Raw genomic sequence first — 27,945 nt, forward strand, 5'->3', positions numbered from 1 at the left:
GTGGATTACATATCAATCAGACAAATATCCATTGTGAGCATGCAAACTATCTCCACAAACAGGCAGTATTTTATTGAATGAGCAATGAAATGGTGCAAACTGCCAGAGCTGTTTTTTTTGTAATTCAAATTCAAAGTGCCATCTGAGCCCCTGATGTGTCTCTGGTTGAACACTTCTGATAGCATCATTTATTCTCAAATTGAATTTCCATTTCTTGGAGTAACCACTGGCAATCTATAAGCAGCTCCTTAGAGAGTGTTTCCCTGCCTTGTTTGTTGCATTATCATATTCGAAATGATGGGATCAACTGAGTGAGACTCTTTCTCTGCTGTAGAAAGTCTGCTTTAAATGGCTATTGTGCTCCAGTGTGACTATATCTCAAGCTTTTCTACTTCCTCACAATGAACCACATGCAGTGTGCTCTGCCCATACATATATTGTATGCACGTGCATTTCATCAATGATCAACAAAAAATTTTTTAATTTAAAGTATCAATTTCACCGACTTAAAATCATGTGTGTACCCTAGATTTTTGCTCAGTTTTAACTTTCAGGAATGCAACTGGTAAAAGCATATTTACTTACTTTACTACTAACAGGTCATTTAAACATAAACTATCAGAAAACCAATTCCTCCATAGCCCTGTTTTTGGTTATTACTTGCTTGAGTTCTGTTCCCTTCAAAAGACAGTAGCTTGTTTTTTTAGTTTAGTTTACCATTGAAATCTGTGGTGAGAAGAGGGAGCAAATGACAGAGGCATCTAATCTCACTTCTCTTTAGATACTGAGAAGCTGGTCGCAGCAACAAAAAAAAGACATTCCGTTCCGTTTCTTATACCAGATGAATGATATGAGGAGTAAAAATAATATAAAAAGGCAAACGCAGGTCCCAGGCAGGGTCAGAAATAAAGAAACATGAACAAAACATATCCCACAGTGTTAGAATTGTGTTTTGATGAAAATTAGACAACGGCAAGTCACATTTGGATTGAATGGGAATACTACAGTATGCACACAACACATGTTCATTCAGTTGTGTTGGTGATACAACTTTGATTTTTCAGGAGTGGCGGATCATGTGGAGCGCTGACGAACCGAAGCCCTGCAGAACTCAACATAAGATCCTTCGGAGTGAGACACAGGTACAGCAGCCTCACTGAATCAGCTGGAGGCGCTGCTGTGGAGCGATACACATACACACTGCCAGGTTGCTAATCTGCGAGGTATTAGTCTGTGAAGTTCGCATTTAATCCCCAAGGCATTACCCGCCTTTGCCGATGCCTCCAGCTGTTGCTCACCATTGTGTGTCACTGACCTACTGACTCCTTTAGTTTCAATCGTGGAAAAATCTATTTCAAAACAACCAGTGGAGATGCATGTTAAAGCTCCATGCTGTTTCATTCATTATAATTATATAACAGTTTCAGCAGCAAGTTGCAATGTCACACCACACTAATGCTATTTGTTCACTTAAGTAGACAGAGAGAGCCTCCACTTTTACCTTATTGGAGCCGGACGTGCGGTTTGGAAGGTTGGGAATCATCAGATGGAGGCTCTGCAGGACGTATGTAGTCTGCATCTGCAACAAACATAAGGAGATTGCAGTCTCAGCATGAAGTAATTCTCCACTTTATGATCACCAGGGTGTCTGGTGCAAAGCCAGTAGTCTCCAGGTTTCGAATGGGAAATAATCTCATCTCATTCAGTACATCTGTGTGCGTTTGTGCACATATCTGAAATCCAGAGAGCTTATCATATAAAATCCCTCAATATTTTTCCTCTTGTGCAATGACAAAATAGTATTTAAGACATTTTAACCATACCTGAAAGTACACAGTCCAGTAAGGAATAAGGGCGAAGAAAACTGGAAGTACTTTGACCAATGCTTTCACTTCCTCGACTTTTTCTTCTGGGAATTTACCTCCATAGGTCACTTTGGCCCTGTCAAGCAGTGCTGGTTTATTGCTTTAAGAACAAAAAGAAGAAGAAAAAAACAAACACACTTGAAAAGTTTCAAAACTACAGTGCGATTATCAGCATGGAAAAACACACACACACACACACAGCACATAGGGAGTAAACTAGAATTAGCAGAAACCATTGAAGGGAGACTTAATCAGTCTTTTTATGAACATCTTAAACTTAAATAACAGTTCTTTTAGAGATAGGAAGGAAACTTCATTCTAAAGCCTATAATCCCCATCTCTGGAGAAAATGCATTAATAAGGAATTCTTGAAAGGCTACAGGATTGTCCAACTTAAAATATTCAATGTCAAGTTTTTGAGCCGATTGTGCTTCTTTGGTTCAAAGTCAAGTATCAGCACTTCAGAATAGGTTTTCACCCACCGGGAGAAAAGATGAACGCACAGGCCAGTGGGGGGAAAAAAAAGAATTATACAAGGGGATCAAAAAAGGTTTTACGATAAAGGCCTATCAACAACACCTACCTGCATTATTCCATCGGATCAGAGTTGCCATCCCACTCAACTCCGCCATGAACAAAACACTTAGTACACAGCAAGACGGAGGCGTCCCAATGAGACTGATATCTGCTTTACTACACTGCAGGTAATGTGAATGTCTCGTTTGTAACTGAGGGGATGTTGTTTTTTTTTTTTTAAACATCACTTTTTTAACAGCTGACAATGCACTTTGTATTATTACATTTCTTATCGTGCCATTAAAAAACAACAACACCTGAAACGACTCATGCACCGAAGTTACGCGCTGCGCTCACCGGAGCAGGTTGGGCTCATTCGGCTTCGCTGAACAGCAGGCGAAGGCCAGGATCTTAAACATGTCAGTGAGGGCGCTGCCGTCAGCCGGCTTGTTGATGAAGACTGTGCGTCCCAGAAGAAAGACGAGGAAGGAGACCCCGAGGCACACGGCAGGAATGATGTAGCCCAATTCAAAGCTGATGTTCTGCTGAATATAGGCCACGACTCCCAGAGACAGGATGGCTCCTAAATTGATGCACCAGTAGAACCAGTTGAAGAACCTGCGTGTGGCTTCTGGTCCTCTGTCTTTGACCTGTGATCACAAAACCATAAACAATCACATGATGAAGAAATTCAAATGAGGTCACGTGCTCACATGGTCATGGATATATAAATACATTTTCATTTGTTCATTTAACACAAAAACAATTGAGAAAAAACATCACAGGAAACGAACAAAAAGAAATAGAGAAAAAATGCAATGCATTGGATAATAAGCAGAAGCTGCAAGAAAACGCAGTACGCCCATGTTCAAAGAGACACCGAAATCAAGCAGGAAGTCATACTTTAAGTGAATACTTTCGAAAGATCCACGGATAAGAAAGTATCCCAATAGTAGTCCTCAGTAATGTGGGAGGGTTTTGAAAATTACATCTGTTTACAGGCTTTTCAAGCTTTAAGCTGTTATTGTGTCATTTTAGGGCTTAAAATATGATCCAACAACACCCATAGGATAGAAACTTTCAATGTCCATGTATTCCAGAGAGTGCTGGAGAAAGAGTTTATATAGAAATATTTGTACTGCTTTTCCTTTTTTGAATATATACAGCCATATTAACGTGGAATATATAAACAACTACATTATACTAAGGGGACGGTCGAACAATAAACTGCAATCCGGCTCAATCTGCTTCTTGTGTCTCGGAGCATTCATCCAGAATCTGCATGATAGCCGATAACATTAGCTTCACAAAACCACTATAAATTTAGTTCAATATCTATGCAAGCATACAATAATATTCTCGTAATGGCTCTGGTCCCTCCCGCAGTTATCTTGGGAGAGGGGAAGATTTTATCACTGCATGATGAAGTGGATATGTGTTTTATATATTAGCACAGAAGATGCACCGGTACAGCCACAATTAACTACTGGAGAGATAATGTCACGGCACTCTGCATAAATCTCCGTGGGGTTCTGCTCTGCAGTTGTGCAATGCCATTTACTAAATTAATCACTTTATTGCTGACTAACCAGCAACTACACTGTAACATGTTTTCAAATAGTATGCAAAAAGTACATTTGTTTATGTTGCCAATACATTTAGTTCTGACACGAGATCAATCAGTGTAAGTGGCTGCACTCACTCAGGCCCTTCGTCATGTCAGTATGAGGCAAGCTTTTGATATACTGTCATGTTTTTAATGTGCATCTTCCATCAAATCCAGAATATAACTACATATTACACAAATCATATACATCCCAGAACAACCCTGCAATGCCCTTTGCCTGGACTCACCCATAACACATCTGAAAGCCCACCTCTTTAACCAGACCGACGGGGATTCTGCTCAAAATGTCATTTGGATCCGTTTTTGTGTAAAATATCTTTGGCTCCTGTCCAGGATGTTGTACCCCGCCTTTGCTCATATTCAGCAGGGATACAATCCAATCCCCTGTGACGTATATTGGTTAAATACAATATAGAAGATGGGTGATGCGACTCAGAAAAGAAAAAAGTATATGTATATAGCTGCAGTAAAGTGTCTTTCTTCCTGAATCATTGACTAACTTCAATTTCCAGCTATCAACTAGCAGCTGCAGCTGTATCGGCTCTGGGCCAGTGTGCGGACTCCATTAAGATGCAATTTCATATTTGTGAAAAAGATGTAAATTCAAAACACAAAATTTCTATCAATGCAGTGTGAATTGTGTTTGGGATAGGAATAATGTCGCATTTAAATCTTAAATTACACTTACATATTCTCAGTATTTCAGCAAGAGGATTGTTAATGGGAATAAGCGGCAAATTTCAGATGCAAAGAAGTTATGTCTTTGTCAGGTTACTCACTCTAAATGTGACACTGACAAAAAGCATCCTATTCTGTATTTGCTATATTTCTGTAGAATCATTCTCTTTTATGCCAATGCATGTTTAAACTCGATCAAGTTAGGCTTTTGACAGAAACCCAAAAGTGTTCTCGTGAGTCGCAATGAGCTCACAAACTAATCATATTTGCACTGCAGGAACAGTTTGTGAGGTTTTATCTGCAACTGATTAGTGTAATTTGAGAAACAATGACTCCATTGACAAACTGCCCCACCATTTTTTTGCCTGCTGGATCCTGTAGCAGGCCTCCTGGTTAGTCAGGTCATATTTTGACAACGCACTTACAGATGCATGTTTCACTTCTTGTTAAGTCTTCAGTGTAAATAATAACATTCCTCATGAGTAATGCTGGCTGTACTACATTCACCAAGACCTCGACTTTACATTTTAACTGGTCATGATGATTAAGAGCATGCATGTCTCAGTGAAATGTCATGGTAAAGCGGAAAACCCGTCACATGTCTGACCCCCATGATGGCACACTGCATACCTAATCTTTCATGGGCCTGTTAAAGAAGAGAGCTTACACTAAGATCACACTCTAGTTATGCAATACAGACTTTGAGATGTGAAACTGTACAATGTTCATACTGTACCTGATCTGCTCCAAATGGAGTGATGTTGGACTTCACGGTACCAACACCTAACGCAATTAGAAAAAGTCCACTGTAGACCACGGAAGCACAATATCGATCTTGGGAAGGGCAGGTTATGTTTTTTGGAGGGGTGGCATTTTGCCACAGACATTCTGGAGGTTCCAGAGAAAATGCAGGCATAGCTCCACATATATTCATCATTGTGTTCTCATTTGAAAGGAAGGGGAAAAATAACATGCCAATAAGATACAGGATCAAACTTGACGCAATGGTCAGGAATTTTCCCAGGTATGCATCTGCCAGCCAGCCTCCAAATGGTGAAATCAGGTACGTAACTCCCATAAACACAAGGGACGCCTGACTGGCCTGTGTGCCCTCCCATAGAAAGGGACTGTTATTGAGAAAAAGAACCAGGTTGGATATGATGCCATAGAAAGCGATCCGTTCTAAGGACTCGGCAAGCAGGACTGCCGCACAGGCCAGTCTTCTTCCTTTGAAGACTGAGGGAGGTGGGGGTCGACTTCCAGAGTCCAAAAGAGGGGTGGTCTCACTGGTGTCCCTGCTGTTAGCCATACTCCTGGAATATTGTTCAATGGAGTCCAAACCTGTAAATAAAATACAGATTGGGTCAGTTAGTGTGTGTGTGTGTGTGTGTGTGTGTGTGTGTGTGTGTGTGTGTGTGTGTGTGTGTGTGTGTGTGTGTGTGTGTGTGGAGAGAGAGAGGGAGGGAGAGAGAGAGAGAGTTCATAGGTTGCCATTTACATTTAACGCAATCAAGGTATAACAATACTAACTATGATAAACACCACTTAACATTCATGTTACGTTTAATTAAACGGATAACTAAAATAGTATGGCAATATTGACATATCTTAAGAGCACTAGAGATATTAATATTTAGGTAGAACAATAATATGAGAAAACATATAAGTAAATAAATGTGTCTGTAAAGTTGTATAAAAGACTTTTTGGTCTTTCTGAACCTCCCTTGGAATGTTCTTAAAGTGCTACGATACATTTTGCAAAGCTCCATTCCTGAAATAGTGTCAACGGGTTTGATTTTCTAACTTTCGAAGGCTCTGATGGAAAACTCCGCCAAGCTGTCGATATCAAATAACTCGAGTCCAAAGTAAGCTAGCTTTAGCACAACAACAGCTTAGTAAAATACTGGTTTTACATTACCTTTAATTACTGAGACGTGTGGCAGTGGTCACCGGGTATCCCAATGAACGTGAATAAAATCACCAACAGAAATATAAAGTTACTTTCTTGTAAACTTCACCGAAAGGGAACTGGAAGTCAACAAAACAGTGTCACAGTACCATCGCGTGACACTTAGCTCAGTCTGAAAACTCTCACGCTTGTGTTGCCCAGAAAAAGATCTACAAAAGCAAGGCGAGCGTAAAGACCGTGTTGGGCATCTTATCCATACGCTATAATAATCTGCTTCATGTGTGCGGATGAAGGACCAGGGAGGAGGAAGTGAAATTGCCTTTTTTTTTTGTCGTCACAGATTTTCTCGTGTAAATTATGTTAAAAAATAAACATGTTTGGCATGTTTGAAGGAATTGGCTCAGTTCAACAATAACCACGAAATTAAAATAGAATACAATTTGGGAATTGGTAAAGTTCCGTTGTACGCATGTGTTTCCGGGGGCAAGTAAAGGAGACGGACATATAAACATTGGAAGCGTGCGCGGAAGCTCGACCTGCTGGCGGCGGCTAGCTGCTAGCTTCAAGGCATGAGTTAAGGAAATGTGAGAGGTGTTAAGTCACAGAGCTCCTCCTCGCTATGACACTTCACCTGGTGTTCCGTCGTAGTTCAGCCTCAGCTGTTACATTTCAAGACGCCCCAGCTTTTTTTTTGTGGAACTATGAAATTACTCTTCCTTGCCTGTCTCAGCCCCAAAACTGGAAATTACACCACAGCTGAGAGAATAAGGTAACACGTATTAACACAGTGTAGTTTGACGTTATACGTGATGCGAATAATATTGAAACAGATCCTTCCTGCATTAAGATACCTCACTTGTAAGAAATCAGCTGTAAAGGCTGTTAAAACTGCCTGTCTTACGAAACCATGTTGTAATCTTCACCAACCTGTATACAAGCTCAATCATGTGTCTTTTTTAGGTCCCACATTGAAACAGCAGGACACATTTGTGAGCTCAGAGATGTAAAGGAATTTCAATCTGCTGCTGATGTGGCAGATCTAATATCCCAAGATCCCTCGTTTGGTGGTGCTCTGGCCATTCACCTATTCAAAGCAGGCAGACTCCTCCTTGGTAAACGATGTTTGCTGCCATATCATTTACTTATCTGTGTAATAAACCACCGCCCGACTCATATGATACTACTACCTGTTCTGTTTTATATCCGCTCTTCACCGCAGATGTCCAAATACCCTTTGGCGTCATCTTTGGAGGAACAGACATAAATGAAGATGTGAAAGTTGAGCAGAAGCGTGTGGTAATGGAGCAGGTGTTACTGAAAGCCAGGTGATGTTGTCACAAACTATCCTATTACTTTACAGTTACTTTTTCAACTCATCAAACAGAAAATGGTTAAAGTCACACTTTACATAATAATACATGTAATTCAGAAAAAGCTTCTGCCATATCTGCTTATTTCTTTTCAGGAGCTAATTTGACATACTGGGTCACTTTAAAATATTAAACAAACTGTTTATACTGCACACTATCACAGTAACATTGCACAATAGAAAAGTGCACCAATAGGTCCAACTCATGAGATTCCTCTCTGTTGCAGTGCCACTTAAAGGTTAGTGTGAAGTGTGCCTCTTCATTTATTAACAGAGTTGACATTGTTAATTTTAAATGGAAGGAGACGATGATATCTGCTGTCAGTTGTCTTTGTGCGTGACAAAGTGGCACACCTGCCATCGAAGCTTCCTCTCTTTGGTATTTGTGTTGTAAGTGTGACACATATGGCCCCCACAGCACAATGCCGTTTGTATGGTGGTTAGTGCTCTTGTCTAAGGGAAGAATGGTTTAGTTTGGGACGTTTTTGCGTGGTGTTTGCACATTCTCCTTATGCATGCTTGAGTCTACTTCCTCTGTACACCACTTTTGCACATCAACGTGAATGTGTCTCTGCCTTTACCTGCCGTTTACCCATAGTTACCTGGGATCAGCAATGATATTTCATAATCTTGAATTGGACAAAGATTTGCAAAAGATAGATGGTTGATAGACTGGCTTTCAGTTGTATGTACTAAATATGTGATGAATAAATGCATATATTGAATTGAATAGAACATTCCTACCTCCGATCGATCCAGTGTTTGAATTCCTCCCCAACATCTGTCTGTCTGTCCTATCTTTTTCTCTCCCTATCCCCAACCAGAATAGCAGAAAGTCTCCACCTCTGAGTCTGGCTCTGCAGGTTTCTCCCTGTTGAAAGGGAGATTGTCTTTTCCACCGTCTCCTCTGCTCATATGGAATTGTTGGGGTTTTCTCAGTAAAAGTGCCTTGAGATGACTGTGTTGTAATTGCCACTATAGAAATAAAATTGAATTGAATTGAAATGAATAATAAATATGTATTTATACTAAACAAACTTGTTGATATTGTTGTTAAATGCAAACAGGGAGCAGATGTGACATACCAAATAGCAATGCAACTTTACCAAAGAAAAACAAAAAAAACTTTAATTCAACAACTGTGATCATTTTTGGACATACAAATGTTCTACAGAAGAAGTTTATTCCCTGATTTTATGGAAAAGCATGTAACTAATATTGACAAGGTTAACAGTTATCTGCAGGGCTCTAAAAGTCTGGATATTTTCATGATATGCCCATGCCTGGAGTACTGGCCTGAAAGAATGAAGCTGAACACACGCGGGGTAACTCCAGCAGTTTTGTTTTCCCCCCTTGCTTTCTACAACATTGGCAATTAATCAATATCTAGTCCTCTAACCGGATGTCAAACTGTTGTGTCGCCTAAGCATTTATGATAAAGATCAATAGAGAGATATCTACACAGTATGTCTGAGGAGATAATTGCCTTCATGAAAGATTCAGCTCTTGTGACTTCAAACGTCTCCGTCCATATACTATATGGTACCTCCCACTGTTACAACCTTCTAATACACTAACCTTGATCATGGAATTCAATTGGCACCCAATTCCTACTGGCCCACTTAATAATTCACACTCATACGCAAATGAACGTCTCCCCACTGTTTTTTGCTCTATATTTCCTTCATTGTATTCTTGGAGCATGCATCCTGAGATCGTTTGCCTTCAAGCTACACTTGCTTTTCTGCTCTCACTCTGAGTCTGGAGACTTTTCTGTGTTACTGTTGTTGCTGCTTTTTTTTTTTTTTAAATTTCCATTGTTGTCAGAAATGATTGTCATTGCTTGTAAAAAGATTAAATGTAATATTTCTTGTGAAAGAAAAAATGAAAGTGCCTTTTATAGGGGAAATAATGAAATGTATTTTGCTCTCAAATTAGGTTTGCTGTCGCATTTACTGACAAACTGAAAGAAGAGGCTGGTTTATTTTTGGTATGATTACACTCTTTTGATATTTTGATACACTACCAGCTGTAGTTTGTTCTCTATCTAAATAGTGCATGTTTTCAGTCAGCCTCTCTAGAGAGATATCGACAGTGAAGCTCAGGGTTGTAAACATGAAAAGTGCCACAAATAGGTAAGTGCAAAAAGAAAGTGAGGAAAAGAAGATACATTTTCTATTCTATTGCTTCTACCCAACCAGTCCATCATGTTCAAGTACCCGTGGGTAAATGTATGTTGCAGTCAGAGAGCAAGCATTCAGCCTGCCAAGCAGTCATACTGCCTTGACGAAATTCACACGACTTACTCAGAAAATAGAATAACATGCTCAAACCACATCAATTACACACCTTGTTAAACCGTAACAACACTGTAATAATTGAATATTCTAATTAATAACTAGGCATATGTGCCAGATGTGCTACCTCTAGTTCACCTGAACAATTGAAGCTGAACCAAAGCTGGTTTTAGTTGGAAGAAGCTAAAATTCTCTGTGCCGGGAGGATCAACTTTGTTAACCTAAAAAGTTTCAATGTGAAGTTGTGGATTCCTAATTGTTTCCTCTACCTTGACACCAAAAAAAAAAGACAAAACTGCAACTCAATCAACAACAACAACAAAACATTGGATGACAATAAAGGCGTGAAAATTGAGGTTATGTAGCTCGCGATACTGAAATCCAGACGATGTTACAATAAGCTGTTTTTTTAAAGCAATAGCTGGTAGTTACACAATGAAAATATGACTTTAAAAAATATTTCAAACATCAAACAGACAAAAGCAAATGTTCTTCAGGAAAGTTTCTTCAACAGTTTGCACAACAATATATGTAATGAAGACTGTCTCTCTGCCCCATCTGCTTCTTTATATCCTTGTCTGTTAATGAGACAAACCGAATCGTTTTAAACTGTGGAACAGACTGTGCTGCACATCGTCTCATAATAACAACGTATAGTAGACAAATGTCCATACAGTATGTGACATCTCTCTGTTTTGGAACACTGTTTTAAGGGGACAGATTAGTGTCCATCTTTATTTACTGACATTTTTGTGTTTTTGTTTTTATTTAACATTTAATTTGACCAGAAAAACCTTGTTGAGATTAAAATAGGTTTTTTTTCAAGAGTATCGTGGCGAAGAAAGGCAGCTGTACATTAACGTTCCAGACAAAACAGGCACATAAAACATATAAGAAAATTGTCAACATATTAAAAAGAAAACATGCACATTTACAAAAAATTACTAAATAATTCCCCAAATTAAAATTAAGTCCACCATTTAAAACATCTGCAGACAGATGTGTCTGTCTCCAAGTCACTGAGCAAATTTCTTGAAAGAGTCCAGTGAAATCAGGTTTTTTTTCAGAAACAGCAGAAACCTGAATGCCTTTTTTCCCAGTTCTGCCCTGACTTTAGGAAAAGACAATAAGAGAATATCCTGCGAGCGAAGATTATGAGACATTGTTGACAATGTCGGTTTTTAGTAACAGTATCAATTATTTATACCAGATATGTTTTATGTATATATCTTTACACACTTGGCCGCGATGGCTTTGTCAGTGCTAAAAGATGACAGCTTTCTCAAACAAAACAAATCCTGTCACCTTTTCTATATTTTTAGCACACGGCATCACACTTTAGTTTTGAATTTGGATCGTTAATAGTCTAATGGTACTTTTATGATCGCTCTAATTCTTTTTACTGATGCTTAAAGATTGTGCCATCGAGTGTCGTGGGATTTTATTAAAAAGAATTTTAGAGGGTTTGAATGTCACTCTTTCCTTCGACAATTTCACTGATAAATGAATCCATGTATGCTCTCATTTGCTGATCCATCATCATGAGTATCACAGCCTGCTTCACACCGCCTCCACTTCAAATTAGAAACAGTTCCGTGTAGGACACAGTTTTACCATCAGCAGGTTTTTTGACCTATTTGCTTAATCAGCTCATTTCCCTTTCCACAGACCTGCTGAGAAAAATTTAACTTTTTGTTTACATTTTATGGCCCATCAGCAGACAGCAGGAGCCTGACAGCATCAATAAATACAGCAGAAGGGCTTTTACAATACAAACACAATATCCTGCCCTGTCCCATAATAGTCGGGCATTAAAACAATATTACCGTGTTTTATTCTCAGATTAGATTCCAGCCGCAGGCTGCAAATTGAGGCAAGTGGCATGCTTTATCTCTGCCATTTACTGGTGACAACAGCCAGACAGGACAGGCACCGAGAGGCATCGCCACGCATTTTATTGTGACAGAAAACACACATAGGGGATGGATCTGATGTGATAACATCCAGTCAATTCCTTTTCCACCCCCTCTGATTTATTTTTGCTGCATTGCCCTTATCTTTGCAACCCTTTTTTCCTGGCTCTCTTTAAAAATTTGCATTTGTCAAAATTGTCTTTGAGCACAAAAAAGCATATACGTTCGTTTTATGATCAACAAATGTAATACGGAAAAGCTAATAGTACAATTAATTAACAACTGGTTGGATCTGTTATTGTACTCTGGTACCTGTTACAATCACAGGCTTCTCTCTTGTTTCTGAAGGTGTCCCAGAACTGTGAAATCTGTGTCCAGCCTCAAGGTAAGCTCTGCAGGATGAATATCCTGCACTGTCCTACACTGTGCATCCCCGACTCGCCATTGAAGTGTTACATTAATCAGCCTTGACATTTCTTTCCTCCATTATCATACCGTCTGCGCTACAGAGTTGTGTTTGCTCTTGCCATTGGCCACCGTTCCATGTAGGACAGGCCAAATCACTCTTCCATGTTGCTTCCCACCAGTAGCCTTGTTTGGCAAATAGTGTCCCTTCATAGATTAGACGAGAGCCCCTGGGCCAGCTGCATGGCTGAGCCCCGACCAGGGGAGGCTTATTTTTTTAGGCTCATCACCAGATAGCGATCACACTGGAGCCGCACAGAAATAATATTTTGGGATGAATAATCATTTGTGAGCGCTGGTGTACAATGTAAATGTGCTTGTGTTTTTGTTTGTAAGGTATCCAGACAGAAGGGACTGAGAAACTCTGCTGGTCTGAATTCTTGAGGAGTTCAGGTACGATCAGTCATCTTTGTGTCTTGTGTTGATAATATGGGTTTAAGTGTTCCTCGGGCCTTAAAGTCACTACTGTACAAGTTTATCGATTGATCTTTTTTTTTTTTTTTTTTTGGCTATATTATTGATTAATTACTTCAGTATTTGGACCCCATAACATTCTGTAAAAAGAGATACTATAATCACAACCAGCTGAATTGCCCATACTTAACTGAATTTACAAGGTTCATTTTTTTTTTTGTTAGTCACAGCTTAATGGACACTCGTCTGACACTGAGTTGCTCTTAGGCTGCACAGTTATGTAATAGGTTAGCAGTCCTCCCACAGTCTGAAAAAAAACAAAAACTAAACAAACATGCATTTGAGGTAAATTTTGAAATTGCCTACAGGTACTGAATGTGATTATCTGTCTCTCTGTGTTTGTCCTGGGATGAACTGGCAACCTGCCCAGGGTGTATGAACCCTGCTTTTGGCCAGAGTCAGCTGGGATCAGCCCGACATGTCCTGCGATCCTAAATTAGATTAAGTGTTACGATAAATTGATGTATGAATGGATTTGTTGGTCCATTCATCGCATCAAAAACGTGACAGTAATGTTAACAGTAATGAAATATGAGGATTATGCCTTAAACTTCTGCAGAGGGAGCCGTGCTTGCACTACGAAAGACATTGTCCAGGTAACTGCATAAAGGATTTTTACTGCCTTGAAAAGCAGGTTTGCTGGTGTCATTCATCGCCATTATACATATTTCTGTAGCCATTTGCAGCACTGTACCCAAGGCTTGTACTTCTGTCACATAGCAGAAAGCGTCCTCCCCACCTCCTCTCTGATTGTGTAGCGCAGTGCAGCGAAGCCACTACTGCAAGCAGAATGGGAAAACATTCAGACATTCAACCTGAAAATTACCATTGGGAGAGCATAAAGTTCTGTGCTACAGTATAAAGATCACAGTGGTCGATTCTGCAGTTTGTGCAGTAATAAAATTTCACTTAATCAACATTTTCCTTCTTTTTTTTTTTTTTCATTCTTTATTAACTCCCATGTTGATAGTTCTGTAAATATGCACTGGCAGCCTGAGCGTCTCTACAAACAGACTGGACTTTAAATGGGACTTTGTAAGATGATGTCCATCCTGAGTGCATTAGTGCTCATAGAAAGCACCGATGACTGCAGAGAGGTACATTTGATTAATAGCTCTCTAGCCCATAGCCATTTATCACCGTGTTTCACAACTGGTGCAAGTAATACCCATTTTCCTCAGTCACATCTCTCATTTGTTTGTCTTGAAATTGGAATCAGCATTGTTGTGAGTTCGACATGATTAAAGCACTGACTTGTTTTTTTTTTTTTTTGTTTTTTGGGTTGTTTTTTTTTTTTTTTTGAACTGAGAGCTTTGTTCCTGTTGTTGAATACATGTCAGAATAGACCTGATTTCTCATCCATCCATCTCCTATATGGAGTCGATTCCACTTGACAATGAGTGGAGTCAGAATACAGCCAGGACAGGTTGCAATTATATCACAGACAGTGACATGTAGGCAGGGAAGTCCAGTTGCTACCCTAACTTGAAATTAATGAAATATTCATTTTGATTAATTTTTTAAAATTGTATTATAATTATTATAATCTATTTTTCAATTTTCAGTATCTTACAGTACCTTTAGATTTGAAAGTGTCAGCATTTTGTGCTTTTCATAACCCAAATGACTCAAAACCGTTATTTCCTGGTACGGCAGAGAGGCTGCACAAGTCATTTACTCCTGCGACGTCTTACCATGAAGGCCACACCCTCTCCTGAAGGCCACACTGCTGCTCTGCCTTTACTGGTCATAGCCAGTGTATGGGTGTGTTTGCACATCCGCAGTAAGTTCCGCAATATGAAAACCATTTACCTAAAAAGGCAGATCACTACGCTGCCTTTGGACATAACCGGGCTGTGCCAAATGCTATACTTACTTTCATAGTACATTAGTGAATTGATACAGCACTGCTACGCTCTCTCGCTAGTTGGTGGGTTAACAGGCAGTGTTAGAGACGATCAAAACATTTTCACAACTTTGCTTTGAGGAAAAACAGCAGCTTTTAACAGATGGAAGACCAACACCTGAGCTACCAGACCTTCAGCAAAGGAAAGGTCTGAAAATTGTTCATACTTTCATGTCAATTTAGGTGCAGACGTGCTGCAAAAGAGGTTTCAGCGCCGCAGACAGCTCTGCCGTCAGAGTTGTTTTCATTTTCTCCGTGTTTTCGACACAAACAACGGATGCGCTGCCATGTCATGCGATATATCTTGTTGGGAGAGTCTGGAGACTGCTATTGAATCATTGTTTAAGTTTCTTTAATGGTGTTTTAGGATCTTGATTTTGTCAGATTGACACTTGTCAGCCAAAACATTTTGTAGTGTCATGGAGCTGATCGCTGCAAAGCATTATGGCAGTTGGGTTGGTGGTGTTTCAGATGTCGTTATTTGGGGTTATATTAGGCTTCTTAGTGTTAGTAATGATTGTGTTGTGTTTTTTGTGGCTTTGTGTAACTGTCGATGTTGACGTTGATGACCCTGCCAACCCAATCTTGATGCTCACCACACGTTACTGATCACAGAGCAAACAGAGGGGCAGACAACCACTCGCATACACTCACATTCATACAGACGGAGGACTTATGAGCACCAGTTCACCTGAAACACGTTTTCTGCAAGAAGGCAATCCACACACAGGGAGAACGTGCAAACTCAAACCAGAGACCTTCTCACTGAGTTGAAAGCTCTAACCACTGCACCACCTTGCAGCCCGCTTATTGATCAGTGTTATGCATTATGAATGTTTTCACTTGAACCTTTACATCCAGCAATGTGAGTGTGATCTTTCATTTAGATGAACTGTATGCTTCAGTCTTCTCAATCTGCCTTTGTGAGGATAACTTTGGTCGCACTCTCCTAAAACATTCAGGCTCTGTTTTGTGTTTTTAGTTTTCCTCGCTGGGTGGTTTTGTCCCACTGCTGTCTCAGAGATCTGATGTTCCCTGTCCTTTTTGTGAACCGCGAGAACCTGTTTTGCCATCTTCAATAATCAATGTCAATGACTTTGCTCATGTTTTACTTATCTTCAAACAAAGCAGCGCAGTCTGACTGAAGTCGCTCCTGCAGCATCCCGTATTCCCTCCCACCCGCTCTCATCTTCCCTTTGTCTCCACACACATTCCCAGCACAGCAGAGGGCACTATCCCATGTGTGCACTCTCTCCTCCTCGATCTCGCTGCATATTGATTTATTCTTTCTTCCCTCCATCTGGTGTGATATCAATTAATCATTCCTAAACCACAAAATCTAGACTATATTGTATATAGGCTAAGTTGGTAAAGGTATGGGAATAAATGTATGCCTCATGGCAGTGGCACTCTGTGAAAAGCCCTCCACTGGCGAACATAAAAGAGGCGAAGCAATGCTCCAACCTGATTGAAGATGTACGACTGTACCGTACACATCTCAGTGTTATCCTTCAGATGTCATATACCCATCAAAGGCACAAACTTCAGTGTGTGTCTGTGTGTTTTTGTCCCTGCTGTGTGCTTTGTGAGGTGGGGGTTGAGGGAACAGATAAATTGCAATACATTGAGCAACCGATACTTTGATTTAGTCATGGATGATGTCAAACAAGCAGGAGCTTGTCATTAATTTGACCAGTGACTTTGTGTACCGCCACATGAATCCAATTTTTAAATAATTATACAGGAAGTTTTCAGTGAGCATTCTGAACATGAAGGGAAAAGGAAAGTTTCAAAGTGTTTGTGTGTCCCACCATTGGGAAAAAAAGACTATTAAAAAAATGAGTTCCATTAGTTCCATTTTAAGACTACAGTTTTGGACTATATTCCTGGCATAGTTTCCTTTCATAGGAAATAATGAAACGCAACATTTATTAAGACATTTATACAGTTTTTGTTAAATGCGTGTCCTATTTCAAGTGTTGGTTCAAATAGAGACACAATTATTCATACAGTAACACTTTCGATGCTCGTGATTTATTAGTTGTTTTTGTCTATTTAAAGAAGACTGTTTCTTTAAATAGCCTTATTGTTTTCGACACGATACATAATTCAAGAAATCAGCAGCCCAGGGTGAAAATGTTTTGTAGAACTGGAAGCAGGTGCTGAACAAATGCTGTTATTCCTGTTTGTCTGGGTCACTGCTTATCGTCTTGATGAGAAGGTCAGAGTTCATGCATGCATGACGTGCATTTTTTTTCAGTGGTAGCTACATACAATCGGGTGCTGCCTCAAGCAAGTAATATATACCGCAAATAATGCATTATGCATTCGTTTTGACTCGGCAAACGGACAGTCGCTCTTACCTTTGATGTCTCACTTGCACATGTATGCAGGTGTAATAGGGAAGAGTGTGTCCTCTTCCTGTCCCCAGGTTAACGATTCAAGTCCATGTATTACCCCGTGCTTGTGCGGAAGTGTCCCTGGGCAAGACACCGAACCCCCATGTAAAATGTGCCATGAAGGTACAGTCCATTTACCATTTAATGATTAGACAAAAAGGCTACTTAAGGTCTCACATTTTCGCCTCAGGTGGGCCGCAAACGTATTCCTGCTCACATCTTGCTATCAAGTATTGATAGTCATGCCGCTCTCAAAGAGACACCCGTTCCTCACGATGTTCATCACCTGTGTCGATGCATTAATAAATGAAAGTTTCTTGTTATAGATGGTGTTGTCACCCTCCGTCGACACCCCGCCGACTCTGTTCTCTGATTCACCCTGTGCCACTCAACAGATTAATAGGAATTGTTCACTTAGATACATGATCCCACATCCCTGCACAAACACATGTAGTACACACATGCTGATTAAAGCATTAGGGGGCTGTTGAAAGTGCCCTTCTGAAATCAAAGGCAGCTGAACAAAAAAAAATATGTTTTGCATAGAACTCACTGAACTGCAGGGAAAGTGCAAATTTGCTGCTGGCAAAACAGATCATTTGTATATTTGTTATTCTTCCCCAAGGAAAGGCGAATTTCTACTTTTCTGAATTTCTTACTCCTTTTGAAAGGTTTGTTCTTTGTTATGATTTTAGCCATCCTACGTCATGTTACTGCCTTGTTTTGTGTGTGTGTGTGTGTGTGTCTGTGTGCGTGCGTGCGTGTCTTTTATTCCATTTCGAAGCATTGTTTTTTTCTTTGTGCTGCAAATCAATGCAAAAAAACATTGATACATCCCACAGATGTCCAAGCTTTTTTGACACTCGGCTCTGAGGATCAGGGTCAATGCCCAGACTCTGCGCTGTCATTTTAAGATGCTCTTTAATAGTATTAAAAGAGATGCTTCAGCCTTCTGATCTGGACTTATCTGGCAGCAGGGGATTTCTCCCGAATGTCACTGTGCTCACTGCACGTGCTGTCGGCCCTATTATTTAAGAGAAATGTTTGTTTCCCCATTTTTTCTTCTTTTTTTCGTTTGACATTGACAAACTGAATTTTTAACACTTAATCTAAATTACTTGCACCATCGCCAGCCCAGCTATCTCAACATTGATGGATTTTCTTTTTAGGTCATTGTCAAGCATAGAAGGTCAGGGATTAAAAATTAATCTTCTGACACTTATGGCAACCCTCTAATCTTAAAATATCCTTGAACATCTTTGAGTTTTGGCATAATGTAATATTCTTCTTTTGATTAATATGGCTGTGCTTTACAGATTTGCCTTTCTACAAACTTTGCTTGAAGTTTATAATTAAACCAGAAGTGGCTTTACAAGTGATATTGTGTTTTGACACTTTGGCTATTGATAATAATTAATAATTCTCAAATATAGTTATTAATTTTTCTATTAAAAACTACATTTGATCTGTATTGGATACCTCAGGAACACCACCTATTTAATAGGAAATGAGCCAATTCACTTATATGACACTCCTAAGATATACTAAAAACAATGTATTTGGAATTTGAATTAATAGTTAAATTAATTACAATTACCCAATTTAATAGATTTGGAAGTTCTTGACACAGGGGAAGTCGACATTTCATCCACCTTTGTGCACATTAATAAGACAGCAAGTATAATTCCGCAAATTATATTTATTTACAATGAGAACAAACAACACAGATTCTAACAACCTATATACAACTTAGTATGTGTGTGTTTGTGTGTTTGATGCAGCGAGAGAGAGAGAGGTGGAGGGAGTGTGTGAGACATGTGATGGAACTACATGAAAATGGCGGATCACAATAAACTACATTCCAAATGGTGGTTATCAGAGAGGCTCCCGACTATGTGTTTGGGAGAACCAAGGTGCACAGTAGTGAGACTCTGGAGTCTCTCTTAAAGGCCAAGTTATAAAATGAGTTTATCTGAATGTAATTTGCCTTGTAACACGCCTGCAGTTATCAGATGGCGTTCAATTACGTGTGTGATGTTGTCTTTGATGTGATATGTGTAGGGTTGTTAGTTAACAAGCTAGTAAAGCCAAGAGTAGCATGCAGGACCCTGTGTCCTAATATCACCAACAGAGTTAAATCACAAGTACTAGAATCAACACATCTTAGTAAAAGTTAAACGGGTCTATGCATAGCATCCTGCTAACTCGGGTTGGCTGCGTTGTGCAGGAGGAGAGGGTTGTGGTTCAGGGCGGTCCGTGCTGTGTCCTGGTTGTCTCTTTGCAGATCAGAGAAGCTGGTTGCTTCCTCTGTCATGGCGCTCTGTCCTGCTTGTTTGGAGGAAAGAGTACAAAGAGTTCTGCGGGAGGTGGTTTCCCCGAGTGGATGCTTCCCTGCAAGATAAGAGAGATCAGACACTGGGTGCTGGCCTCTAGTTCCAGGGAAGTTCTGACCCTCGTTGTTGGGTCAGAAGTGGAGTTGAGGCCTTCAGATTCAGGCCTCTGGCGTTGGCTGTGGGCAGGATTGGGCTTACAGGATGAGCTGCTTGCATGCAGGTCCTTCCTCCTCAGTGGCTGCTGAGCAAAGAGAGTGAATGCTTCTTTTGATAAGCATGGGGCATTCAAAGGTGTCACATCCTGGGGGCCCTGACCAATCAGTGACTGGCTGAGAGGCCAGGGGGGAGTCAGCCTGAGAGGGGAGGCGGGGGGGGGGGATTTGATGCATTGGGGGCTGCAGTGTTTTTCTGTGGTCTGGTGAAATTCCCAACAGAACTTAATGCATTAAAAATTTATGTCAGGGCTAAATCTTCTTTTCGGGTGAGATTACCTTAATTTTTCTTTTTTTTGAACAGATTTTCAAGTTCCCAAAGGATCAACGCTACTGAATGATTATCTCTGATTTCCTTTGTGTCATGCAGGTTTGTGCTTAACTGGGAAAATGTCTATTTTGGTGCAGATGCTCACATTGCTCTCAGGATTTTTGATTCTTGGAAGTTTTTGAGCCTTTAATCTAAAAGCCCAGATCCCTCATTTTGATCAATGCTTTATGTGGACAAATTCCTGGAAAACAAAATATATTCCCTTAAGTTTTGGCTGTGTCTTACATCTTATATTAAGTTGAAGCACGGTAGCCCATAAATCTGTGACTATGATACAGTATGTATTCCGCACTGCAGCTCGGTACCTTTTTGTCTGTTGTGTTTAGTATGCTGACTGTTGCTCATCTAATAGTTGTGGAGGCAAGTCTGATCAACTCCACAGATCTGATCTGATGAGCCACAGGTACTTCAGAGACAACAAAAGATAATGCATTGTAACTACTCGATTAAATTTCAAGGTCCTTGTCCTGATAAGAGCTCTGACAGGTTGATGTGTGTTGCCTTCATGATGGATCAATGTGAGCATCCGCTGCATTTATTCAACCAGCTCCAGTATAGAAGTCATCAAACGCAATAGCACACATGTCAGTTTCTGAACTCTTCAGATTGCATGAGAGGGTTGAATAATCTGGGGGAAGAAATGGTTATTCACCTGTTTCATTGAGTTAACGCGATGCTGGGTGAGTTGCTTTTAATCTAGCGCCGTTCAATGTGCAGACTGTCACCCAAGCGCACTTCCTCTGTGGTTATGATGCTGCATTACACAGTGATTAGGCTGCAACCTTCCAATGTTTTCAGCAGACTATTTCCCTGCTGATCAGAGAATTGTGCGAGGACATTAGTCACTGCTGTCTTATTTTCCTCATGACCTTGGGTGATGTATTGCTTTCATTATCTGCTGATGTACTCGGGATGTTCATTATGCAGTGTTTTGATATTGTGGCCCTGTCGCTCTGTGTGTCTGGCTTCTCTCCAGGTGTAAGCAGCAAGGATGTGGATGAGATGCACGTCTTCCTGTTGGTCTGTGGCCTTCGGAGAGTCAAAGACCCCCTCTATTTGGTTGAGGTTTTTTCAGGTATATTGTGTAATCTATTATGTTTACCACTTATATTACACATGTACCTGCAGTTGAAAAAGTTGCACAATACAACAAGGGCCTTTTTTTCAGCCCATATGACTGGGTATTCAGATAAACGCTCAATTCACGAAGGCTCTCTGAATTTATTCCTGCCTGTGGTAGAGGCAATGTCTTCATTAATTAAAAATGATGGTAGATCTCTACGGCTAGGTTGCACCTAATTTAAAATTTATGTGAAACTGCTGTGAGATTGTTCAAGTAGTGCTTTCGGTTGTGTCCTGCCTTTGTAGCATATCTTTTTTTGGATGATGATCTTATAAATTTGTGATATTTCAGAGAACCTTCTCTGATAGGCGAGCGGTGACATTGTTAAATCTTCTTGTTTTATGTGACCTTTATAGCGTGCAGTTATGGTAATGAGACAGCACTACAAGGCATCAAATTATGTACTTATGTTTTGACGTTTGAGTTTTCACACACATTTTCTTGGAATTAATTGATTCTGTCTTATTTAAAAAGCACAGCATATGGTCCTCTAAACAAACATAGCTGTACTATATGCCAAACAGCTTTACTGATATGAAAAATCTGCTGTTGTTCTCACCGCCCTCTGTGTATTTTGGTTGTCACTGCCAGTTTTATTTTGTGTTTTTCAGAGTGGCACTGTGAGAATCTGCTCAATGTGCTGGTCATTATTGGGCCAAGAGTAAGTACACGCTAACTGTGCACAAATCAGTTTTATTATTTTCTTCTCCCCACCTGTCATGTGTCTCCCTCTGCACCATGACTCTCGACGTGCACTGTGGAAATTACCTTGAAACCTCCCCTGGGAACTCAGGCAACCTCTAATTGGATGTAGCAGAGACACGGGCTTTAGCTGTTTAGCTGGAATTAACGGCTGAAAACTCCACTGCAAGCTGAGGAAGGGTCGGCACCACGAGTGGAGCTGTTTGGTTTTGTGTCTTGCCTTCTATATACTTCATATCCCAAAGCCATGCCTCTTCCAGATAAACACATGCCTTTCACGAAGGACCTGTATAGAAGCAGTTCTTTTTAATCCACGTAAACAGGTCTATATATAGTTGAATATATGGCAAAGCATATAGTAGCTTGTCACACATACGTTTGACCTATGCATCGCCCTGCAAGACATTGATTGCATATACACAGGCTGTGGATTCATGTAAAAGACAGTAAAAAAAAATGAGGGAGGGGGGGGGGAGCTATTGAGCTCTTCTAGCCTGCCATGATTTATGAGATTCATAAATCAGCCAGTCAGCCAGGCAATCAAATCAGTTTTTAAACATTCAGTGCAGTGTTTTTTTTCTTTCTTTCTTATTGTGATTGCACTTATATCTTTTAATTTGGTCTTTTTAGTCCATCAAATAGAAGTTACGTTCTGGTCGCCAGCAGCAGCAGCCACTTCAGACTTCTGTCCCCCCCACCCCCCCTCCAATTTAATTTCCAATCTCTCCCTCATTGATTTCTCTGCATGCACGTCTTCATCTCCTCTTCCACCTGACTTGCTTTGATGCAACATCAATGTACAGTACTTTAGCATCTGTTCTTTCTTTCAAACAGCGGTGTCAAGCAAAAGGTACTCTCAGCTTTAGTTTTGCTTCAAAAACAACTCAATTAGACATGGCCATGGGCTTATACACTGTCTCACTTCCACTTCTTGCTCGGTTGTGCTTTGTTGTTGTTTGATGAAATGGTTCAGTGGAATCGAAGACATGTGATTCATCTCAACACCCCTGAATCACACTGGAGGCACGGTTATTTGTCTGAAAAGTGAAAAGCTACTGTAATTATTTTTCTTTTTTCTTTTTTCTTTTTGGTTTGTTTGTATGACTGCCAAATTGTTCAGTGTTAATTACAGGGTTTTGCTTTTGGTTAAAAGATAAACAGTACAAAATACGTTAAATGGAGTGAAAGTAAAAATGCAGTCAGGAGATAGAATGAGAAGTGCGTCGCTCAGACCACCACCAGACTATAAATCCACAGCTACTTCAGTCAAGTAATAAGCGCTCTGGCTGCACAACATCTGTCATGAAGAAGAAGATTCAGGTCAGTTTGTCAGTGATAACACATCTCACTGCCCCGCAACTGGGTTTTAACAAACACAATGACGTCCATTTTTTTTTTCTTTTTTCTTTTTTGGATTATTGAGCCAAATGAATGTCATGCGATAATTTGTGCTTTCAGCTTCCTTAAAAACAACACCAGTGTAATCAGGTAGTAAAGTGCTGGCAGCTTTACTTGGACAAACATATTTATCTTCCTTCCTTTTCCGATTGGTCAAATTGGGGTTGAATATCTCCATGACATTGCATTGTGTGAGCTTAAATCTTTGTCAGCATCACTTTTAATAATCTATTGCTTGATAGATGTGAAATGTTTTTCTCAATTTATGATTGCATCAAAGTGTTTCCTGGATTGTTTCAGACGGCACGTATTTCAAAACAACTCTTGATACAACAATGTCGGGAGCTATGCAATGAAAGACACTAAAACAGCAGCTTGCTTGGGAGCATCTTTGACCCAAATTTCTATGCTTTGACTTTTCTGCATGCTTACTGATGCAAGCAAATCCCACATTGCAATTAATCAGATTGGCCACCCACCCAACCCTGACCCCAATCTCTGAAAATACAGGATTTTCAGAGAATGAGTCTCATGATAACAATTATTAATTGTGTCATTGTTTATTTTATTCTTTCCCCCTTCCGATTAAGTCATTGTTGGCATCTTTGAGGAAAACCGTTTTTGACAGGTAGTAAAAGGGCTTCTCTTCTCTTGATTGTTTTTTTTCCAGATTGATCCTGTGTTTACTGGTGAAGTGGAAGCTGTTGTCAGTAGGTAAGGCTTCTGTTTTGTAGTCGGATCTGCCATTATTATGTTCCTTTTGAAGACTGTTTAAGCGTGTGTGTCTCTGAAGAAGAACACAAATACATCAGAGCAAGTGTAACTCACTTTTATCTTAACCTACTCAAAAAAGAAAAGAAAATCTGAGTTGCATTCCTTCTTTCCCTTTCTGTCCTCCCACTCTCAAATCTTGGCTGATCTTTCATTGTTTTGCCGACGGCCCTCGCCATAACAAAGATCTTTGCGGCAGGAAGCTGCCCTGTCTGGTTAAGGTTTTACCTGGACACTCCATGCGTGTTACACGTTGTGCAACCATGTTTCCTACCCTTAGCTTGTCACTGCTGTTGAGCATCATTCACGCCTCCGTGAGCTCTGAGTCACGCAGAACTGTGCTTTTGCCAATGCTTTTTGCAGAACAGCAGGGGTCTTCTTGGCCCAGGAGAGGAGCCAAAAGGAGCTTCATGCTGTCATGAGAAGGTGCTCTGCTGTGGTCAACAGCTCAGTCTCAGAGGGCATGTCAGCAGCAATCTTGGAGGTAAATATCTTTGGGGTTCATGGGTAATTGGACAACAGCATGTTGGTCATGGGCATTGGTTTTATCAAGGTATTTAAACAGATTTTGTCATCTAAAGCCTTTTTAGAACAACCCCAGCTCTGTAAATGTGTCACTGCAGTTGTTTTGTTTTTTTGTTTTTTTCTTCTTAATCTCAGAATGTTGCTTCGCTGCAATGTTATCAGGCCACTTCAGGGACAATTACCCAAATTAATTGCCAGACTAAAATCTTCCCCTTACTGAGAAAGCAAAACCTCCAAATCCACTTAATCTCTCTTAAACACTGTCAATTAAGACAATCCACAGTAGGCTTAAAGTCTTATAAGTATGTAAGCATGTCTCACTCAACAACCTGCTCAAGGTATTAATTGACAAAGATTGTTGATTCTGTAAGTGCACTGAGGAGCATATTAGCCTGGCAGTTTGGTTTTCAAGGTTTTTAGGTGCTTTCTTCCTAATAATGATCAACTGATCAGGGAACTTGCATTTATTGCTCTCTGCTGCAACAGGCCATGGATCTCGGGGTACCAGTGTTGGCCAGGGATATTCCAGGAAATGCAGCTGTGGTGGAGCACGAGGTCACTGGCCTGCTGTTCTCTTCTCCGCAGGTATGAAGAGACATACTGGCCAGGTCACCACACAGGTTAATTCCTGTTAAGCCCTTTCGTCCGTACACGTAGTTAGAGCAACTCTCTCCTCAACTGACTACCAGTACGATTTATAGGTGATACTAGAACTCTAACTCACGAAAAACTGTCTCTCTTATGTTATACTTTTTTTTTTTTTTTTTATAATTTCAATCAAATGATCATGGAATGCAAGAATGCAACATGTAAAGATAAAATGGCACATTTTTTGTTCTATTTTATTATATATTATCTCAGGTTAAATTCAAAAGGAATAACCTTTAGAAACAGAACAAAGTTACCACATTACCGTGCACTGATGCAACAGAGCAGAAAACTACAGAGTGCAAAATGGGGAGTCCCCTCGAGAGCCATCCAGTCTGATATTTAATGAGGTTTGATGCAATGGGAGAGGAGCACAGGCTAATGCCAGTTGACAGAGGGCTTAAGCGTGGGGCTGTCAAGACACCATGCTGTAGCGTGATGTTGTTGTGATCGCGGAGATAAGTCCTCGCTGCACGTGTGCTCAGATGAGCCGTGAGTAGGAAGCTCACACAGATGGTTGTATCAACTTGGGCCGGATAAACTCCGACTTCAGCCAGGACAAATGGGCAGCAAGTGCAAGTCTTTCAGCCGTCCTTGCAATGTATCGCACTATTATTATTATTTAAATGATGTCATACTGATCGACAGATTGTTTCAAGCTTGTTAACTTGTCAAAGGAATTATATCGCATTGTTTGGCCATCAAGAAATTGGACAAGTGAAATAAACACTTTTGTGTGGTTCTATAATTTGGACCAAAAGTGAAGTGATTATAAGTACTCTGCTCATAATTTGAGTTTTAATCCTGTTCCTGAGGATTTATAGTTCTCATATGGCTTTTCAGAAGAGCTGTTTCCCACCAAGAGCCTCTCTAGACATAATCACGTCACTTGAAGTGAAGTAAAGTGAAGTGGCCTGCTGACTGGCGGTGGCTAAAACTTTATGTGCCCGTTGGCTCTCTGCAGTCCGCGTTGGCTGCCATATTGCAAGTAGACTTCAAGGCACTTTGACTTCATTTTATTGGAGACTTTTCTCAACCTGCTGGGCCAGCAGATGAGCAACTAGGATTTCTGGATGCTGCATAACTGCATCGCATCTCGGTCAATGCTCAGCGGTGGCACACTTACTTCTTTTTTAATTGTCAAAAATTCACCATCGTCTTTTCCTCCCGACGTCCCCATGACAGCTGGTTTGGCAGGGTTTTTTTTAAACTGCAGAATCTCCTGTGTTTTGAGGTTTTTTTTCCCCCCCATGATTCAAAAGCAAATGAGAGGTGGCCGCTATTAGCACAGACTGAAAAGGTGTATTGGACATCCGTATTTGGATCAGGAGCCACAAATATCTCCTCCCTTTGGCAATACACTGACACTTTTAAAATATTTACTAAACGATGCAAAGGCTTCTATCTCAGTTCTGTTCTTGTGCCTTGGATTATCTTTTATGCTGAAAAACATATCTCTAGGCACCTTCACTGGCAAGCTTTTAAGTGGCATTTGGCAGCGAATGAGACTCATTTTGCCTTCTCCTTGCCAGGAATTTGTGCATCAATCTCAGAGGCTGTTGTCAGATCATGTGCTGAGAGAGAGAGTGGTGAGGAATGGAAAACTCTACGTGGAGAAGCATCACAGCCTCAAACAGGAGCGGGAAACCTACCAGCGACTGGTGGGCACACTACACCGAGCATAAGGTCGCAGCAGCTCGCACCACACTTCACACTTTCTCAGGTGCAACAGTCAAGAAGAAGACATTACAGTGGCGCGTTCACTTGATATTGAGGTTCTTATTACAGGTGCCTTTGTTTATAAAAAGTCAAATGCTTTTTGGGAACGATGCTGCAGATCGCTTTGGGTTGAAATTCTTGTCTTGTTTACATATATTATGCACATTAATTCAATGATGTACTGTTATTTATAATTTATTGTAAATGAAACAAAATAAAGGGATCTCTGTCTAATCCTTATGTTCAACAAACGGCTGAATGCTTTGACTGCTAATCTGAAGAAACAGCTATAGTTATTTCAATGCCATTCACTTTGTTTACACCACAACTTTTGTTTGTCAGACTTGGAAAGATTTAGAAATTATTTTTGTTTACTTTGATGTGCACTGCAGGATCTCTCCACTCTTTTTGTCGTCACATGAATTTTTAATAAATGCCTCGAATTGGGTTGCAGTTTATAAAGGACTGCAAAAAAATGGAAATTGTTTAAGGTGCAGTACGACACATAAGCTCATTGCATTTTGCAAAAGCAGCACACAAACTGCAGAATAACATAATTTTTCACCCAGTTGGTATTTTCAGCAATTATTAAGACAAACTGAAAAACAACATTTTAGATCACATATTTTAATGAAAAAGGGATTTTTTTTAAATATACAAATAAAGAAATCTCATATATTGGATGATTTAAAAAAAAAAAAAAAAAAAAAGCAAAAAAAATCTTCATATTAGTATTATTTTTAATCAAAGTCAGATTTCTGTTGA

At 40.1% G+C, this 27,945-nt stretch overlaps 2 protein-coding genes across 2 annotated transcripts in view; one reads left to right on the forward strand and one right to left on the reverse strand.

The window, feature by feature from the left end:
* slc15a4 (solute carrier family 15 member 4) overlaps positions 1-6,740 on the reverse strand; it is a 30,020-nt gene extending 23,280 nt beyond the window's left edge. Inside the window, exons 1-5 of the mRNA XM_080500188.1 lie at positions 6,605-6,740; positions 5,423-6,027; positions 2,739-3,031; positions 1,824-1,965; positions 1,502-1,579 (exon numbers count right to left, since the gene is read on the reverse strand). Coding sequence (XP_080356314.1) covers positions 1,502-1,579; positions 1,824-1,965; positions 2,739-3,031; positions 5,423-5,995 — 1,086 coding nt within the window. The 5' untranslated portion in view covers positions 5,996-6,027; positions 6,605-6,740. The remainder of the gene's footprint in view (positions 1-1,501; positions 1,580-1,823; positions 1,966-2,738; positions 3,032-5,422; positions 6,028-6,604) is intronic.
* Positions 6,741-7,137: 397 nt separating this feature from the next.
* On the forward strand, positions 7,138-27,442 carry glt1d1 (glycosyltransferase 1 domain containing 1). The gene is made up of 12 exons (XM_080499295.1): positions 7,138-7,364; positions 7,556-7,707; positions 7,815-7,920; positions 9,903-9,954; positions 12,523-12,559; positions 12,976-13,032; positions 21,271-21,369; positions 22,029-22,078; positions 24,188-24,231; positions 24,652-24,772; positions 25,300-25,398; positions 26,994-27,442. The coding sequence occupies exons 1-12, from the start codon at positions 7,297-7,299 to the stop codon at positions 27,144-27,146; spliced, it is 1,038 nt and encodes a 345-aa protein (XP_080355421.1). The 5' UTR covers positions 7,138-7,296; the 3' UTR covers positions 27,147-27,442.
* Positions 27,443-27,945: the final 503 nt, after the last annotated feature.

This window comes from Blennius ocellaris, assembly GCF_963422515.1.
Source record: "Blennius ocellaris genome assembly, chromosome: 7".
NCBI classification, from domain to species: Eukaryota; Metazoa; Chordata; class Actinopteri; order Blenniiformes; family Blenniidae; genus Blennius; species Blennius ocellaris.